At 32.8% G+C, this 19,298-nt stretch overlaps 1 protein-coding gene across 1 annotated transcript in view; it reads left to right on the forward strand.

Annotated features, from left to right (window-relative positions):
* LOC149807864 (uncharacterized) overlaps positions 1-14,186 on the forward strand; it is a 25,331-nt gene extending 11,145 nt beyond the window's left edge. Inside the window, exons 5-7 of the mRNA XM_089971391.1 lie at positions 97-228; positions 6,058-6,130; positions 8,138-14,186. Coding sequence (XP_089827517.1) covers positions 97-228; positions 6,058-6,130; positions 8,138-8,276 — 344 coding nt within the window. The 3' untranslated portion in view covers positions 8,277-14,186. The remainder of the gene's footprint in view (positions 1-96; positions 229-6,057; positions 6,131-8,137) is intronic.
* Positions 14,187-19,298: the final 5,112 nt, after the last annotated feature.

The raw sequence follows: 19,298 nt of genomic DNA on the forward strand, positions 1-19,298 counted from the left end.
ATTTTGGACTAATGAGTCATTAAAAGTAATGAAATTAGTTTTATATAGTATCTATTCATTAAAACTGTTATTTATGTTTTTAATTATTTTCAACAGAGCAAATGTGGTTAGCGCTTGACCAGTTTGAAGCTAGCGATGATCTTCAGGTCTTATGGATTGCAGTAGAAGCCGAGTTAAGAGAATTAGATGAGAGTGGAACTGTTCCTGAAACTGAAATTGAAAGTGCAGGTGAGAGAGAGTGAGAAAGAGAAAGAGAGACGGGGAGAGAGAGAGAGAAGAGAAGAGAAGAGAGGAGAGAGATAGAGAGAGAAAGAAAAGGAGAGAGAGATAATGAGGCTGGTAAAAATAATCACGTCTTTGACTGTTTTTGGTACGTTTTAAATTTTCTTCTTGGATAGCACATATTTTGGTATCTACTCAGACATTCTTTTGAAAATTGGTTATAATACGTTTTTGATAACGCATTAAAATCTCAAAAAAATGTTGAGTAAAATATTTTGTTAATGCTTTCTTTATTATTACTAATCTTGAGTGAGAATGATTCATTTTACATACAAAAAAAACCACAAAAAACAAAAGAAGATTTATCGGTACAAGGGTAGGGCAAATCCAGACAGAGACTGTATTTGATGTTAATAATATGAGTGATTGGCTCTAGAGGGACAGGGAAAATCAAGATATAGACTGCATATGATGTAAATAATAAGAGTGACTAGCTCTAAAGGAACAGGGAAAATCAAGAAAAGACTATTTGATGAAAATAATAAGAGTGAATGGCACAAGATGGACGGGAAAAATCCAGATTCAAAACTGTATTTGATGTAAATAACAAGAGTGACTGGCTCTAGAGGGACAGGGAAAATCCAGATAGAGAATGTATTTTATGTAAATAATAAGAGTAACTGGCTATATAGGGACAGGGAAAATCCAGATAGAGACTGTATTTGATGTAAATAATAAGAGTGACAGGCACTAGATGGACAGGGAAAATCAATATAGAGACTAGAGTGTATTTGATGTAAATAATATGAGTGACTGGCTCTAGAGGGACAGGGAAAATCCAGATAGAGATTGTATTTGATGTAAATAATATGAGTGACTGGCACTAGAGTGACAGGGAAAATCAAGATAGAGACTTATTTGATGTAAATATTAGTAGTGACTGGCTATAGAGTGGCACGGACAATCCAGATAGAGACTGTATTTGATGTAAATAATATACGTGACTGCCTCTAGAGGGACAGGAAAAATCCAGATAGAGACTGTATTTGATGTAAATAATATGAGTGACTGGCTCCAGAGGGACAAGGAATATCCATATAGAGACAAGAGTGTATTTGATGTAAATAATATGAGTGACTGGCTCTAGAGAGAGAGACAGGGAAAATCAAGATAGAGAATTATTTGATGTAAATATTATTAGTGACTGGCTATAGAGTGGCACGGACAATCCAGATAGAGACTGTATTTGATGTAAATAATATACGTGACCGCCTCTAGAGGGACAGGAAAATTCCAGATAGAGACTGTATTTGATGTAAATAATATGAGTGACTGGCTCCAGAGGGACAAGGAATATCCATATAGAGACAAGAGTGTATTTGATGTAAATAATATGAGTGACTGGCTCTAGAGAGAGAGACAGGGAAAATCAAGATAGAGACATTATTTGAAGTAAATAACATGATCGACTGGCTCTAGAGCGGACAGAGAAACTCCAGACAGAGACTGTATTTCATGTAAATAATATGAGTGCCTGGCTCTAGAGGGACAGGGACAATCCAGATAGAGATAGTATATGATGTAAATTTTAAAATTGATTATAACAGGAGAAGCTGGCAGCACAGGTATAAGGTAAATCCAGCTTGATACACGTACAAATGCAAATAACAGCAGAGACTAGCAGTAAAGAAGTAGTGCAAATCTAGCTACAGTCTGCACATGATGTAAATAATAATAATAAGGACAAACAGTACAGGGGTATAATAGTGATAGCAACAGGGACTGACCGTAAATGGGTAGATTGGGTAGATTGGTGATAATTACATGGACTGACAGTACAGATGTAGATTGGTGATAACAACAGAGAATGAAAGTACAAGGGTGGATTGGTATTTTATAATATCGACTGACAGTACAGGGTTAGATTGTTGATAATAAGAGGGACATACAGTACAGGGTTAGATTGGTGATAACAACAGAGACTGATAGTACTGAGAGGTAGATTGGTGATAACATCAGGGACTGACAGTACAAGGGTAGATTGGTGATATTAACAGGGACTGACAGTACATATATAGATTGGTGATAATAACAGAGACTGGCAGTAAAGGGGTAGAATAGTGAGAATAACAAGGATTTACAACACAGGGGTAAATTGGTGATAATAACATTGATTGACGGTACATGGCTAGATTGGTGATAACAATAGAGACTGACAGTACATGGGTATATTGTTGATGACAACAGGGACTGACAGTACAGGGGTAGAATGGTAATAATAACAGGGATTGGCAGTACAGATATATATTGATGAGAATAACTAGGACTGACAGTACATGGGTAGATTGGTAATAATAACAGGGACTGACAGTACAGAGGTAGATTGATGGTAATAGCAGGGACTGCCATTACAGGGGTAGATTGGTGATAATAACAGGGAATGTCAGCACAGAGATAACTGAGTAATAGCAACAGGGCCTGACAGTACAGGGGTAGATTGGTGATAATAACAGGGGTTGACAGTACAGGGGTAGATTGGCGATAATAACAGGGACTGACAGTACAGAGTTGGATTGGTATTTAATAACAGGGACTGAAAGTGCAGGGTTAGATGGGTGATACTAAGAGGGACAGACAAAACAGGGGTAGATTGGTGATAACAACAGGGACTGACAGTACAGGGGTAGATTGGTGATACCAACAGAGACTGACAGTACTGAGGTAGATTGGTGATAATAACAGAGACTTACAGTAAAATGGTAGATTGGTGAGAATAACAGGGACTTACAATACTGGGGTAAATAGGTGATAATAACATGGACTGCCAGTACAGGAGGTAAGTTGGATATAATACTAGAGACTGACAGTACAGGAGGTAAGTTGGATATAATACTAGAGACTGCCAGTACAGGAGGTAAGTTGGATATAATACTAGAGACTGACAGTAAATTGGTATATTGGTGATAACAACAGGGCCTGACAGTACAGGGTTGGATTGGTGATTATAACTGGGAATGATATTATAGGGGTAGATTGGTGATTATAACAGGGACTGACATTATTGGGGTAGATTGGTGATAATAACATGGCCTGAATGTGCAGGGGTAGATTGGTGATACTAACAGAGACTGACAGTACAGGGGTAGATTGGTGATAATAACAGGGACTGACAGTACAGGGGTAGACTGGTGATAATAACAGGGACTGGCAGTCATGGGATACGGCAAATCCAGATAAAGATTTAAGTGGATAAATTGGTGGTCATAGCTGATAAAGAAGTATAGACAGACATCTGAGATATGCACACTATCTGACCACTAAAGAATAGCCAGGTCAAATGTCAAGGCTGACGGAGTCTCATATTGTATTTTTTTGTACATAAAAGGCTATTTACCATTAATTAGCACACAAAACTACATGATCAAACACAACACTGCTCCATACGGTTGACTCATTTGTGTTCCAGTGACATGACTCCATAAGGCTGACTCATATGTGTCCCAATGACCTGCATCTAAAATATGGTTGTATCATTTGTTTCATTGACATAACTCCATATGGTTGCCCCATTTGTTTTCCAGTGAAATGACTCCATATGGTTGACTCATTTGTTTTCCAGTGACCTGACTCCATGTTGTTGACTCACAAAACCACTCATAATTGCTCTGCATAAACTGTTTGCTCATGTAATACAACTTAGCATAGATCATTATCTCCCTTATCCTTTAAGTGTTTTATATAATTGTGGGAATAATAGTTGAATTGACACTTTGCCTGCTATGACAATCTTCCTCTTTATCCATCAAACGGTTCTAAATGTCTAAAGTCATTCAGAGTAAAACAATTGCTGTTAAATTATATGGAGTTTTAAAACAAATGCTGAATTTAGGTATATTTTATAACAGTTTATACCTATGTTAGATTGAAAAAATTGTTCTGCACTTTTTGTGCTTAAATAATTAGATGATGAAATTGAATTAACACCTTCCTTTGTACAATGTATTTTTACCCAGTTGACATCTGAACTTATGCCAGTTGTTGAGAATTGCTAATTTGTCTGTTGTTTTTCTGTGTTTTGAGTCAAAATGAATTGTTCTTTTAAATGTATTCCCTCTCAAGATATCCATAAGAGCTCTGCTGTCCTTGCATCATTGAGATTGACTGGTTATAACCTAGTGAAATAAATTCTGAGTCAGAGTTGTGATAAATTATACACTTTTCACTTTCAGCCTTAAACCTTTTCACTATTTTGTTGTTCGGTAATATAACTGTAGAAAGGTTTAGATATATAGATGGACACCTGAAGACATAAAGGCAGACACGAAGATTAAAAATTGGTGTTTTTGTGACAGAACAGAGATGTCAATTTTAGGACAGACCAGGTAACTTACAAAATTTGGTCAGGAGGTTTAACTTCAAAAGATGATGATTTTCATAAACCCAGTTTTTTAATCATGAAGATGGACAAAACTTTCAACTATATTTTTGAACAAAAATCCAGTTTTAAACAATATTAAAATATGCACATTGTCTCAGCACAAGTCCTTTCATTGGCATATATATTGAAGTGGTGGTTTCATCCCCAAAGATTAAAGAAAATCATGCTATTTTAAACATAACCTTGTAAGGGAGTTTTGGAGTATAACATAATGTTTGTAGTATGTCACATAGTGTTACAGCTGATACAAGAGATTATCATAGAGGCTAGTAAAAGGTAAGGTGGTCACGCACAAGCATCCATCTCAATTCACAGATTTCTTAATTAGCGCAGAATAGCTAGCATGAAGTTGTTTAAAAGTTTTGAAGACTGCTGCGGGAGTGGCCATTACACTTATTTGCATAGGTAAAGTGGAATAACCCAATTCATTTAAAGTTATATGTAAATTCAACAGATGCATGTGGAGGAACAAATGTTATTGTACATCATGACCTTGAAAAATAATGTTTGAACTTAAAGATTATTGGCAACTTCCTGATAATCAGCAGCATTACTTTGAGATACAATTACTGGATTTTACTTCATATATTAAATGCAAAATATAATCTAGGTGATAGTAGTAATGTTGTACATGTGTGAAGTGTTCAAATGCATGTGTGATTCAATAATAGATGAGCCATCTGCAAAGCCCAACAAAACTAACTTTTTGGCACTATAATGACATCACTGATCAGTCTTTATGGAGTGTACACCATCTTTTGACAAAACAACACCACCCAGGGTATTTGACACTCCCTCACAGCATGCTAATGTGGAAAGATTGTTTTCTGTACTGAGAAAAATTCTACAAGATCTTTGAAAAAGTTTGAAATACAGTAACATCGAGTCTTCAGAGAGTGTAAAATTGATCACAAATGGCATCTGCATTACCTTCACCCCACCCAGTGAACTGATGAGAACAGCTAAAATGCATCCTAATAAAGAAAATATTTTACTGTCCAATGGATGTTAACTTAAAAGAATATTTGTTATTTATTTAATACTTATCGGATTGATATTGTGTGCATATGCATTTGTTTGTATCTGGTGATGGTTGATATTATGTTGAGTGTTAGCACATGCATGTGTATGTATATATCTGGTGATGGTTGATATTATATGAGTGTTGGCACATGAATGTGTATTTATCTGGTGATGGTTGATATTATGTGAGTGTTGGCACATGAATGTGTATTTATCTGGTGATGGTTGATATTATGTGAGTGTTGGCACATGCATGTCTAGGCATCTGGCAATTTTTGAGGTTTAGCATACTGAAAGTTGTTAATATTCTCATACATATAACTAATAAAGGAAAAAATATGTTATGGACACAAATATTTGTTTCTATTTTTAAGGGCTTGACCAGAACAATTATGATCATTTATGCAAGGCATTTGTAGATATAGAGGATCAGTTTAAGGAACAGAGGTAAGACTGTGTATGGTGCATGAGTATTGTCACTACTTTGGTGTGCCTGCAGTATTATGTAATAGTGGGAGTTTGAAGTGTGTATATTACGAGTGTACCCGTTTACCATGGTAATGTATTATGATGGTATGTACCATGGTACATTCTCATTGTGCCGGTACTTCAGTAATTTTGGTCATTAAGAAATATATTGGAATTCCCAAGTATTAACTTGTTATAAAATTAATGATATTAACAGCTTGTTTTCATTTTTCATGGCAAAATAAGACAAATATAAATCTTTTGCAAAACAATTGTATTTGTAACAAAAATAATTTTAAATATTACAAATATAATTATATTTATAATCCTTTTGTAACAAGTTTGACAAACATGCCACATGTGGCATTGTGGCAGCCATATTGGACATAGTGATTTCGACTGATAATAAATGAAGTAATTTCTTAGTTATTTAGTAGCATTATATTAGTGTGTCATGCATTGCTTTATAGGACTGGTCTTTAGATTAAAATTTCAGAACAATCAGAGGAAACTGTATTGATACCAAAATTAGGTCAAGTATTTATCTTTTCTGCCAGAATAATTTTTATATTTTCAGTCATTTGCTTGTGACATGTTCTTCATCTTTAACACAATAACATTCAAACTTCATTTTGATCCCATGCTGATGGAACTGTAACCAGAAAATCGGATTAATACAGTTTTATTCACAAGTTAGTCAGTGCACATTTTGCAAAATAATATCAAAGAATTTACATTACCTATATGTTGCAGTTTCATTTTCATTTTGATAAATTACCAGAATCACAGTTTAAATGAAATTGTCTTATTCCATAAATATACAAGCCCTGACTTGAGTTTCAGAAAAAGTACAAAATGGTCACTTCTGGCAAATATGCTGTACTCCTTCATGTTTTAGACAAACATGGGTGTATTATCAGACAAATTATGGTGGCCATGACTTTGAGCATAAAGATAGGACCATCAATGTGGTAAAAGATAGGACCGTCAATGCGGTACAAGATATGACCATTATTGCAGTACAAAATAGGACGATCAGTGTGGTACAGGATAGTGTCATCAATGTGGTACAAGATAGGACTATCAATGTGGTACAAGATAGGACCATCAATGTGGTACAATATAGGACCATGAATGTGGTATAATATAGGACCATCAATTCAGTACAAGATAGAACCAATAATGCAGTACAAGACAGGACCATCAGTGTAGTACAGGACAGGGCCATCAAGTGGTACAAGATAGGTCCATCAATGCGGTACACATAACACCTTTGATGATGTGGAAGACTACTATATTTTATCCCATATTTTCAATCAGCTTAAAAATTATATAGCTGAAATGAAACTGTGATACAATATTTTAAACTTTTGAGCCATGACATTGACATTGAAGAGAGGACATGAAGTGGTGTGCTACACTGAATGTACCAAGTCACAGGTGGAAATATTGTCTTTGTTTTGCTTTTCAGATATTTCCTAAACAGACATATCATTTTGAAACTCAGAACAAGTTCAGTTAAAAGGTTGTCAATGAATCGGTTTGTGTAGTGACATATTTTTGTGTCAAAACTTGTTAAGCTGGAAATACTGAAGGTAGACAAATGGAAAAAAGGAATTTGGTAGGCATATTGGCATTTGTGTGTAGATGACCTGATTAGATTTTCAGCCATTATGTTAATTACAAAAATCATAACACATTTTTGAAACTTTCTGAACTTGAACCTTTTTTAATAAAGTATTTTTAGTATGAATAGGAAAAACCACTTAAGTTAATTTACTTATTTGTATTCATATGTAATGATCTGATTATATCTGCAGGCCATGCAGCAGATTTTAAAACATTGTAAAATTATGAATGATTTTTGTTACTTTGTTTATTTGGCCTGCAGGGATATAGATGTTTTAGAAACACAGGTTTACTTGTGTATCATTACAGTTTATGTCAGCTCAATAACAGTTATACTCTGTGCTTTTTCTGCTCCAGATATGAAATTGCGCTGTCTCGACTTAAAGCATGCCGGTCAGTTTTTATGTACAGTGATCTCCACGGAGTCCAGGATATTTTCATGGAAGATAACTTCACCATCCTAAAACTGCTCTTCTTTAAGAGTTATGTAGATTAGATGATTTGTGCAGGTATCACTTTGATAGAGTGCTTTATTTCAGTTTACTCTACATTTAGATGTAAGGAGTTTGTTTAATGTTGGTAAAGACAATAAAAGATGTTTGTGTTGGAGTACCCTTTCAGTGAGGTATGATTTTCTGTATCAAGAAAGGCAACTCCAATTTAGCTAATGACCAATGCGTTATAGTAGTACTGTCCCTTGGATATTGTTCCTATGACTATTACTTCATATAATGAAAATTTGCTTCAAAAGGAAATCACTTTAAGTCTTCCAATAACGTTTCAGATGGTAATGTAGTTTGTATGGTTAGATTTAAAAAACATATTTTGAATATTAATAACATTTTTTAGTTAGTATAGTCAACATGACCATTAGTAGTGTTATTATTTTCTTCTCCATTATCTCTTATGTGAATTCATCCGTCCGAATCATCAATGTTTTCAATACGATTGATAAACACATATAATGTATGGTGTATGTATGGTGTAATTTGCTTCTATAGAAGATATTTAATGTGTTCTCAAATATTATTGTCTTTATTGATTTTGCTTGTTTCTTGTTGGATCATAGCTTTTACTAAACAAGTCATGTAAATGTGTACATGATATGTATAATATGCTAATTGGTGATAAATAGCCTGACTGAGCATGATGTATTCATATTCATGATTCATGTTTCTATTTTGTATTTTTATTGATGAATCTTAAGCTTATTAATTGATGGCTATGAAATGAAAATTTTATATCACGACTGCTGACAAGTGCAGACCTGGTCCTTTTCAGCCGGTGTTCTATTACTATATGGAGCCAGGATCTAACAAATCGTAGTGCTACTAATATGTTTTGTAAATGACTTAAGTAGGTGACTGCATATAAGTTACTTTTCCTTGCAGCCCACTCAACTGCAATGTGATTTTGAAATATTTTACAACCTGACTGCTGCTATTGTCATTAGGGTAAATCATGTAACATTTGGTGTCTTGGTTTTTATCTATTATATTGTCCCTATATTGGCATGATACGTGATATATATATCCATCGCCATATGTCAATGTTTGGATAATTAATTCATATATTGTTTGCATTTAGGTTGACATCTTTAAAAACAACAGTCTTGTGGACAAAAAAGTTTTAAAATAAAAATACATTTTATTGTAATTTAACAGTCAAAGGTCACTGTCAGTCAGTATATCTTTTTCATGTTATCACGCTTGTCAAAATACATGCATGTTATAATATAAATGTGTAAAAATTGATGTCATTTGTTTTTTTAATAGTAATTGAGCCATTAACATGACTGTGTGCTTTAATCGGCAGTCATGTCTCTTGATGCCATTTCAGTATTTTATTATTTTATTGCTTAAATCTGTTTCACATACTTTAGGTTCTGGTGACTCAGTATATATATATATATATATATATATATATATATATATATATATATATATATATATATATATATATATATATATATATATATATATATTGCATGCTGATTGTAAAGCTATTGCACTGATTAAAGGTCACTGGCCACCTTTATTGCACAAACGTGTGATAGTATTATTGTCATAAAAATGCATTTGTTATATATGCACGCCATATAAATGTTTAATTAGACTTAAAAATCTGCTTTTTATATTGAAAACATTATTTGGCAGTCTCCGTAATTATGTTTGGAGTGCCAAAAATGGATATGATGTACATTTATCCCTTCTAAACAACCTTGTCATTCATGTATTTTTCCCTCCATGTAAATGTTTCTGTGATATCTTACGATTACTCTTTTGAACAACAAGTATGGTGCACTGTGTTGCATATGTATGTATCCAAAAAAGTGATGATGGGACAAAATAGTCCTTTCCTTTTCTGAAGGACTCTGTTTACCACAAACAAAAGAGGACTGAAGCTGTGGGATCCAATAGTGTGAGGGATGGGACAGTCCTAAATTCTCCTAAATCCAGTAGAAAGATCTATGGTGCATATGAGAAGAGTAATATCAAGAGCGTAAGTTAAATATATTTAAAAAAGGATTACAGAACAGTAATGTTAATGCAGATGTCAAATATTAATGTTTAATATAATCATGATACTTTTTGAATGTGCAGAGTGTAGACTTTGATGAAACTTTTTATTTAGCATTATTATAATCAATATGAACTCAAAAGGATTTGTAAAAGGAAATATGAGGTATTACTCTGGGGCATTTATCATTTATAGGTGTACAAGTCTGTACAATCAATCATATATATATATATATATATATATATATATATATATATATATATATATATATATATATATATATATATATATATATATATATATATATATATATATATCATTTACCATATATATCTGGACACGATGCAATGATTATTTATTTTCCTGTCCCAGAACTTATGGTGAAACTTTTTCATCAAGGTATATGTCCCAAGTCAAGAAACGAAATGACTTTGTATTGGATTTGTGGCCGTCTCCTGCATGGTACGATAAAATAGCTAAACAAATTACTTTTTTGAAAAAAGAATGAAAGAAGCTTACTTTTCATTGTTATAATTTATTCCTTCTTTTTTCATCATGCAATATTTATAAAAGAAAAAATAATATAGCTGTGAACTCAGTATATGTAGCAGATGCAGGTTGGCATATGCTTCCTAACTGTAGTGTGTATCAATCATGTCAGGTAACATACTCACCAATGAGAGAGGAATATCACCCGAATGCTTGATGGTACTGCCATTCACACACGTTACGTTATAAGATCCAAAATGACCGAGATTGTGTTAACTCTACGACAGTATCTCGGAAATAAAAATCATTATTTTAAAATACATTCATTGTGAGTGCAGATGATAATCCTTTCACTGGCATGGGTTACTACAGTATTATTAAAGCATGTTATAGCTGTGTATACTATTTACCCTACTATCACCAATGAACGTTTGTATCAATTAAGATTACATTATAGCAAACAAATAGAAGTCTGGCTGATGAATAATAACAACCGGCAGCGATGAATAAACTCATTGTTTAAACTTTCAGACAGGATATCATATATGAAGGTTATTTTATTATAAAGCAAGCCAACCAAGGAAACTGACTTTGGATTATTTAAAGTCTACCAATATTTTTATGGAGTTAGACGGCATAAGGAAGCCAACTTTGGTTCTTTTAAGTGTGCCAATTTCTTTTGTTTTCACAAAGTCATCAAACATAAGGAAGCCAGCATTGATTTATTTTTACCTGTATTAATTGGAATTTTGGAAACAACTTGAACTTATGGAACAGTTTTACAAGCAACACAATCTGGTGCATTCTGCACGGTTATCGATTTAAGGCTGAACAGTAAATTAGTTTTCAATAGTTTCACCTAAATATTCCGTATTCATAGTTGATAGTGTTTTATTTTTTGACAACAAGAAGCATGTACTTCGTCTTGTAGGGATAAATGTACGTCATTTCCAGTTGGTGTTCTATAAAGGTGGGAAATCATAGCTAAGGGGAATTAACAGCATTGTATACTTCTATTTCGAGTAGTTAAATTATTTTTTCGTCTTTACGCTTGATAATTATTTTATTATTTTTGTGCGAGTATTACTACATTTAGTCATGTAATGTAAATCTGATGTAAAAAAGAAACTTTTTTTAATATGGCCGTTGACCCTTAAGTGAGATTAGACAACTTTGTGGCACAGGTTTAGATTGTGTGATGTTAGATTGTTTCTTTTTCACTATATGCATTCATGTGTTCTGACTACTAATACTAATACCAAGCTTAAGGAACGGCATAGTGTGGCAGGATGTTGTCTGTCGGTCCCACTGTCTTTCACAAATGTGGTCACGATATAGTAACTTATTTTGTCCACTTCAGCTATTTGACTTTGTTGATAGCCTTCATTTGAGGAAAGAGGTAAGGAAGAACCAATTCAGTTTTAGAATCAAGGAGTCAGATGTCAAGGTCTCTGTGACTGAAGAAAGAAACATGGTCAAGTAAAATGTCTACTGAAATTATTTGGTGTCTAAGGTCAAGGCTACTATGGCTGAAAGAGTATAAATGTTTTTTACACAAAACCTTTAGTTGTTAACCATGTACCATCACCAAAGTTTGTTAATGGCTTGCACTTAGAGTAAATGAGAACCCTATTTATGGTTAAATGTTCCTAGCTCAAAGCCACTGTGACTGAAAATAAAAACATTTTCTATATAATAGCTGAAGTTCCATGTACCTCTACTGGCTTTGTGGATGGCTTCCATTTGAGGTAAGGAAAGATCGTATCAGTTCAGAGTGAAAGGTGACTATGGCTGAAAGACGAAAATTGGTTTCCACACTAAGATGTTTTTATAGCATGTTATTTCATTTCACCAGAGCCTAAAGGTCGAATGACAAACAGCAAGAAGAATAATGGTTTCTCCATAAAATATTTTGTTCTTGAGTAGGGTCCTTGATCAAAGTTTCTGGATGGCTTGCACTTCATGCAGTAAAACAAATATACATTCTGGATTGTATATGGTCATATTAAGTCTAATAAGAGAGTAATGGTTTCTGCACGTTAAATTTAGTCCTTGACTGTATGCCTTGAACAAAGCTTACGGGCACTGAGATTTAACGGGCCATAGTCTTTAGAGTAAAAGTTTATCTACTAGCACCTACATGCAGGACTACTCAGGATTGAGTGGGCCATTCATGGTGCTCTCTTTATACTGAAGATTTTTATTTATGATTTCTGAGTTGTATTATTTTTCTTTGTGTAAAATGTTTTTATTCATGATTTAAGATTCATATTTTACTTGAGAAATTTAAAATGTGTAATTAGTAATTGTTCAGTACACAAATACGTGCTCGCATAACATTTGTGAAGACTATCCAAGATGAGTTTCCTGTAGAAATGAATTAAAAATAATATAGACTTAGAACTGTTCTTAATATTACTGGTTATTCTGTATGAATGCCAAATTTATATGCAACTTGCAACCTGGTGTTATAGTTTTAAATTTACTTTCTGATAATTAATTTAAGTGTCATGCTTTGTGCACAAAATGGAAATAATGTTTTGTAGTATTTTAAGACATGTACTGCATAAGAATAAGGAATTTTAAAACAGATTTGACCGTATGTTTCAGTGATGCAAATTTAATTCTTCTTCCTATGTTTTGTTTTATATAGATGGTTTTCCATCTAGTAGAAGCATATGTTTTTCTTATCCTTTTCCTTTTACAGAACTTGAAATAGTCATATTGAAATAAACAATATTTTATAAAATTAATGTCACAAAATAAAGTATGTTATCAATATATACATCATGGCTGATTAACAGACCTTTGTGTTATGACTGATAAATCTAACTTATATCATTTAAATTACATTCCTAAAGAAAACTTTTAAATAACAATATGATCTGCCAAACTCCTCAGTTTCGACAAACATTTCTCTTGTAGTAGCCCACTGTAAAACTACAACCCGGTGGAATGAGATCGCCCTGTTTTTATGACAGTGATACATTAAAATGATTTTGATGCCAAGCCTACTAATGCATACATTTTCACATTTTGACATATACATGTGTTATGAAAAATTATATGAAGATTCTGAGTATTTATTTTCAGTCAATCAACAATCTTCTTTCTTTCAAATTAATATACCAGCACACATAAGCTGGTACAACAGTTCATACAATTATCAGTTACCTGGTATGTAAAATCAAAATTTACTTTCATATTAATTATTTCTAGTCGATTACATGTTTCCATGAAATGTTTTAAAAAAACATAGCTTCATTGCAATTACTGTTTTCAAAATTGGGAGGTGTTGATTTCAATGTGAGATCCTGCTGAAATGATAAAATGATTACTTTTCCCTACAAAGAATAAAGATTTTCTCACTGAAGCTTCCAGATATATCCAAAAAGAAGTGTTATGATTCATCTGTTGATATATAGTGTATTTCTTAAGCTTAATGACTGTATCAAACATTACAACCTGACACTGACAAAGGAAGGTTATCATCAATTATTGCATATTCTCCTAGTTGATGCAAAATATTCAAACATTTTCAGTTGTCTAACATTACTCAATGTCTTTGAATAATTACTTTTATAAAATTTTGTATCACTGGGTTTCTTCCGTTAGAGTGCGATGTCTGACAACTGTTTTATTTGAATAGTGTGTTTGTATAATAATTACAGTAGTCATGGGAGATAAATAATGGAACCTACTTCTACTTCATATACTTAAATTTTACCCAGCTTAAGAAAATACTTTTAGTGTTAATGGACTCCAAAGTCAGATATTTTATTTATTATCAGAGGGAAGTATTTCCTAAGCCATTTGTGTTATTGTACATGAGGCTGAGAGAGATCTACCTGTAATAAAATAGGTCAAACAACTGAGAAAATGGATGAAAAGTATAGTGAAATACATAGCAATTATTGTAAATAAATTGTCGCATTGATGGTGCATGATATTATACCTAACAAATAGTGATCATGCATCATCATTTAGTGGTCTATTTTTGACTGGGTGATGTGTCCAGTTTGGCAAAATAAGGAAAAATGTAACATCTTTACACAAAACATTAATAAATTTTGATTCTGAGAACTGAGTGTTTGCAACTATGCAGTTCCATTTTTGAAAGCAGAGACTTTTTAATCAAATATTGTATGTAGAAAATGCATTACACAGCATTCTATTAGGTAATCCAGTATAACTAAAACTTGCTGCTTATAGCGAACATACCTAAAACATACACAACATACATGTTCCTAAAATTACAAACAATATCAGCCAAACTGGTTTATAATTTGGTTGAGAGAGGATTCGTGTATATTTTTTTCTTTGTCTTTTTCCTCTGGGTTTATGTTGCTATAAGGTGAACTAATTCATTTCCCATGGACCAAAATATAAATATTTGACTATTACGATAGTTTTGTTTGAAGATTGGTAAGTCATGCTTACATTTTCTGAATGACTTAAATTTTGACAAATATTCTCTTATAGATACCCACTGAAAATATCCAGTGTGGTGAGCTTTCTCTGATTACCTCCAGTCGTACCTGTGCGGTTAGAGATATAAATTAATATTAGTTTTAGGTGCAGGTCTTCTCCTGCATACAATTTACATATTAACATATTTCTTCTGAAAATCTATGTTAATGTTTTGCAGCAATTATTGCAGTAAGTAACCTTCATTGCTGTCAGTATGGTATTGAACAAATCACCATGCATATGCTAGTTATGTTGGTCATAAAATGATGTGTTACCTTTAACTATATGCAATGCTTGAAACATATACATTCATTATATATATATATATATATATATATATATATATATATATATATATATATATATATATATATATGTGTGTGTGTGTGTGTGTGTGTGTGTGTGTGTGTGTCTATTAATCAAATTAATAACAATAGGAAAATATCAATATATTATTCTTACATGCTGGATTATTTTTTCTATAGCAAAACAATCTTACACAAACAGTTCATCATTGTAGTGGGAAACGGTGGGTCATGGGTGAGGATTGGGATTCAAAGACTGATATGAGTATAATCATGGTTGCAATGTTTTGTCAACAATCTTTTGTTTAAGGTTTTTTTAGAAATGCAAAAATAAGTATATTTAGCAGTAAGGAAGGTAAAATGCTTTCTGAATAATCCAAAGTAGTGCCAATGATTGTGATTGGATCTTTGCCTGGTTGAAACAGTGGTAAATCTAAGCATTTAGATGAAAAATAGATAAGTTTTCTGTTTACATAAATGTCATGCAGGAGTGTTAGTACATAGATCATGGAATTATTTGGGTATTTAGATATAACTGCTAATACGTCACAGATCCTGGTTTAGACTATTTAGATTCTGGTAATACAATGTATGTTTCCCTGTGGCCCTAATCATTCGATTAATTTTTCATTTATATGTAAATTGGGTTTAATTTTTAGGAGTAGTAAATAGCTTAACTTCGACTTTGTCTTCCACCTTTGACCTTACAAATCATTATGATGGTAGGAAAGCCCAATCTTTAATGAACATCAAGCATCGATTGTATAGAATTGATCAAAGGAACTATTAATTCTAGGTTGGTAGTAGAAATTTCAAAGTAGTTGTAAAATGCAGCCCTGAAATATACTGACATATTCAGTAACTTTTTATACCTGAAAATAGTTTCACTATGGAATGTTCCATTCGATATCTTGCTCCCATGTGATATAACCGTAGTCCTTACCCATTTTGCAGCTAATATTTCCTTTTATAGTTCCTCCTTTTGTTTGGAATATCTTATGAAAATAATGAAAGTATTTATTTATTGCTAAATTATGCATTCCTTCATGTTGATTTGTTAAGAAATTGAGTCCAGTGCATCATTCATATGACCTTGAAAATATGTGATAAAAGCAGCTGTCAGCATCTTTATAACAAATATCTTCCGACAAAGCAAAACCCATAATTTGCAGATACCAAATGTTCTGTTATTATTGAAATAATTACCAACAGAACAATTTTAGAAACTTTGGTGATTTTGGAAAACACCACTATCCATATAAAGAAAGAATTATAAATGTTGGCAGCCATGATTTGCCTTTAGTTTCTTAAAGTATCATAACAAAGTCCATTATATTGGAGTTTCTTAGTGTTTTCCCTTTCTCTAAGTATTTTGCATTTTTGTCATATGAAAGAACATAATTCAGTTCTTCATCAATGTTTTTTAAAGTATATGCCTGAAATGATGGTGGTGATTTTTGTGTGTTATTTATTTAGCATTGTTTCTCCTTGTGTATATTACCATATTTTCTGTATTTATTGGGACCTTGTTTGCTTTCAGGCACCATAACATATTTTCCTCAGTAATACGTGATCCATTTGTTAATGGTAGCTTGTATATCACACAGGAGGCTTTATTTTGATCTGATTTTTCTCAGACTGTAGCATATTGGATTTTATCATCAAAATCTCAAAACAGTTTGATAAGTGAGATCCAAACATAAGTTGATAAGTTTTATCTTATCTATCTGTAAGGCCAGCTGAGACTATCGTGGGGACCTGTGCCCATTATTCATTGACAGTATTTCATGTTACCACTCTTATGTCCATAGTTGGCCAATATGGGTATGTGAGAAAGCTTGACACTTGCATCATTTGAGTTAAGAGTTCTTATCAGGGCTTACTGGAGTTCTTCCTCTACCATTTATTGTGGCTACCATGTATCCTTAGGATATATTGTTTATCAGACTCTAGTAAAATATGTAAAATTAGCATGATATAAAGTGATTGAGACAGTTGATGAACGGAAGTTATTGTTTATTTATATACTGCATAAAACATGTTATTGAACAGGCCAAGAAAATTGCCAGGATGTCTTCTTTTCATCATCTCTTTAAAGACAAACTAGAGTTGTTCAATATTATTGTATTATATGTTAATTAAACAAGTACAGAATCTGTGACAATGTTTTACAGACTGATATCAATTTGTATAGGTCAGGTCATGTAAGGTTTGAACATTCAATTGTAATTTATTGATGTTCATGTTTAATTGGTTTAGTTACTTGCACCATATAGCAGTTTAATTTTCTTTGCACAATTGTTAATTAAAGGTTTCCTTTTCAATAAAACCTCTAGATTGTGAATACCAATGGGGCCAGAACGTATGTTCAGAAGAGGCAGTGGATTAGATTAGAAAAGGTCACCTTTAAGGGTAGGGGCCTGCTTGATGCTGTAGATGGAGAATATTACATTAAGCTCCACTATTCTGTCAATCCATCTATATTTGATTTCTGCATAATAAATTTGGTAATTATCAATATACTTGAACAATTTGATGAGCAACTTTTTATGTTGATGTGACCTTGCCTAAATTTGAATGTCAGTGTCCTTGATAATTGTTTAGCAGAGTCGTAAACTCTGATTGTCAGAACCAACCAATGTTATTTTAACACAATAACTATATTAGTTTGCATTTTAAGAATGTTTAGGGCATATGTTCAGTCCTCGAAATGTTAAGACATATTACTAAAAAAACGTCCAAATTGTTTTGCTCTAAGGGGATGGAGGATGGTGTTGGGTGTCAGCTGCAGTAATATTGCCTCCAGGCTAGATTTACCACTAGTAATGCAGTTTGAAATATATAAAAACCATTTCACAGATCCCGTAAATGGTTTACAATAGCTAAAAGTTTAATATATTGTGCACTGCGGTGAGGTGAGCTAATTAGGTTAATTGGCATGGCATATATCAAGAATACTGAATGGAAAACTTATTTCCAATTGATGTTAGGTAATTTAATATGCATGATAAGGAAAACAATTTATTACACATTATTGCCTTGAATGAGAATGTTTAAGGCATCATTAGTACAGATTATTATCTGGTTCATGATCGATGATAATCTCTGTTTGAAATCAGAATTTACTCCATATATAAAACACAGAGAGAGATTATTTCTTTAGTTGGAATATTGTACAAGTGTGATTTATTTTATTGTGGAAAATGTTGAAATGAAGGAGTGGTTCAGGGAGGATGAGCTCTCTAGAAACCAAGCAATATTTCATTTCAGAACCTATGTTTGTCTATGTTTGACATCGTGAAGTACACCAGCAACTGTAAGCATTTTATTCTATGCACATACTGCAGATACCATCAAGACAATACTGGAATGTAGAGTTGAATCCAAAATACAACTAAAATGTTTAAACAGTTTTCAACAGATGATGTCACAAGATTTCAAGTAGGTTTCTACAGTTTCTCTGCAGAGCTTAGTCAGCTATTTGCAGTTGAGGATCATTTTGCAGACCTGCATGCTTGACACTCCCTGACAGCAGTAAAGGTGCAGAGGGGTTTTTTATATGTCGAGAACATTTAAAAAGATATCCGGGAAAGTTTAAACAAAAGTATGTTCCAGTGCATAGATGAACACTATTACAACACTATGGTCTTAAACCAAGTAACAAAAATCCAATATCAACATGTGTAGCAAAATTCAAGAATTTTTTCTTTCCCTTTGAGTGAAGAAACGACAAT

The sequence above is a fragment of the Sinohyriopsis cumingii genome, chromosome 1, assembly GCF_028554795.1.
Source record: "Sinohyriopsis cumingii isolate HCF-2022 chromosome 1, ASM2855479v2, whole genome shotgun sequence".
In the NCBI taxonomy this organism is placed as follows: Eukaryota; Metazoa; Mollusca; class Bivalvia; order Unionida; family Unionidae; genus Sinohyriopsis; species Sinohyriopsis cumingii.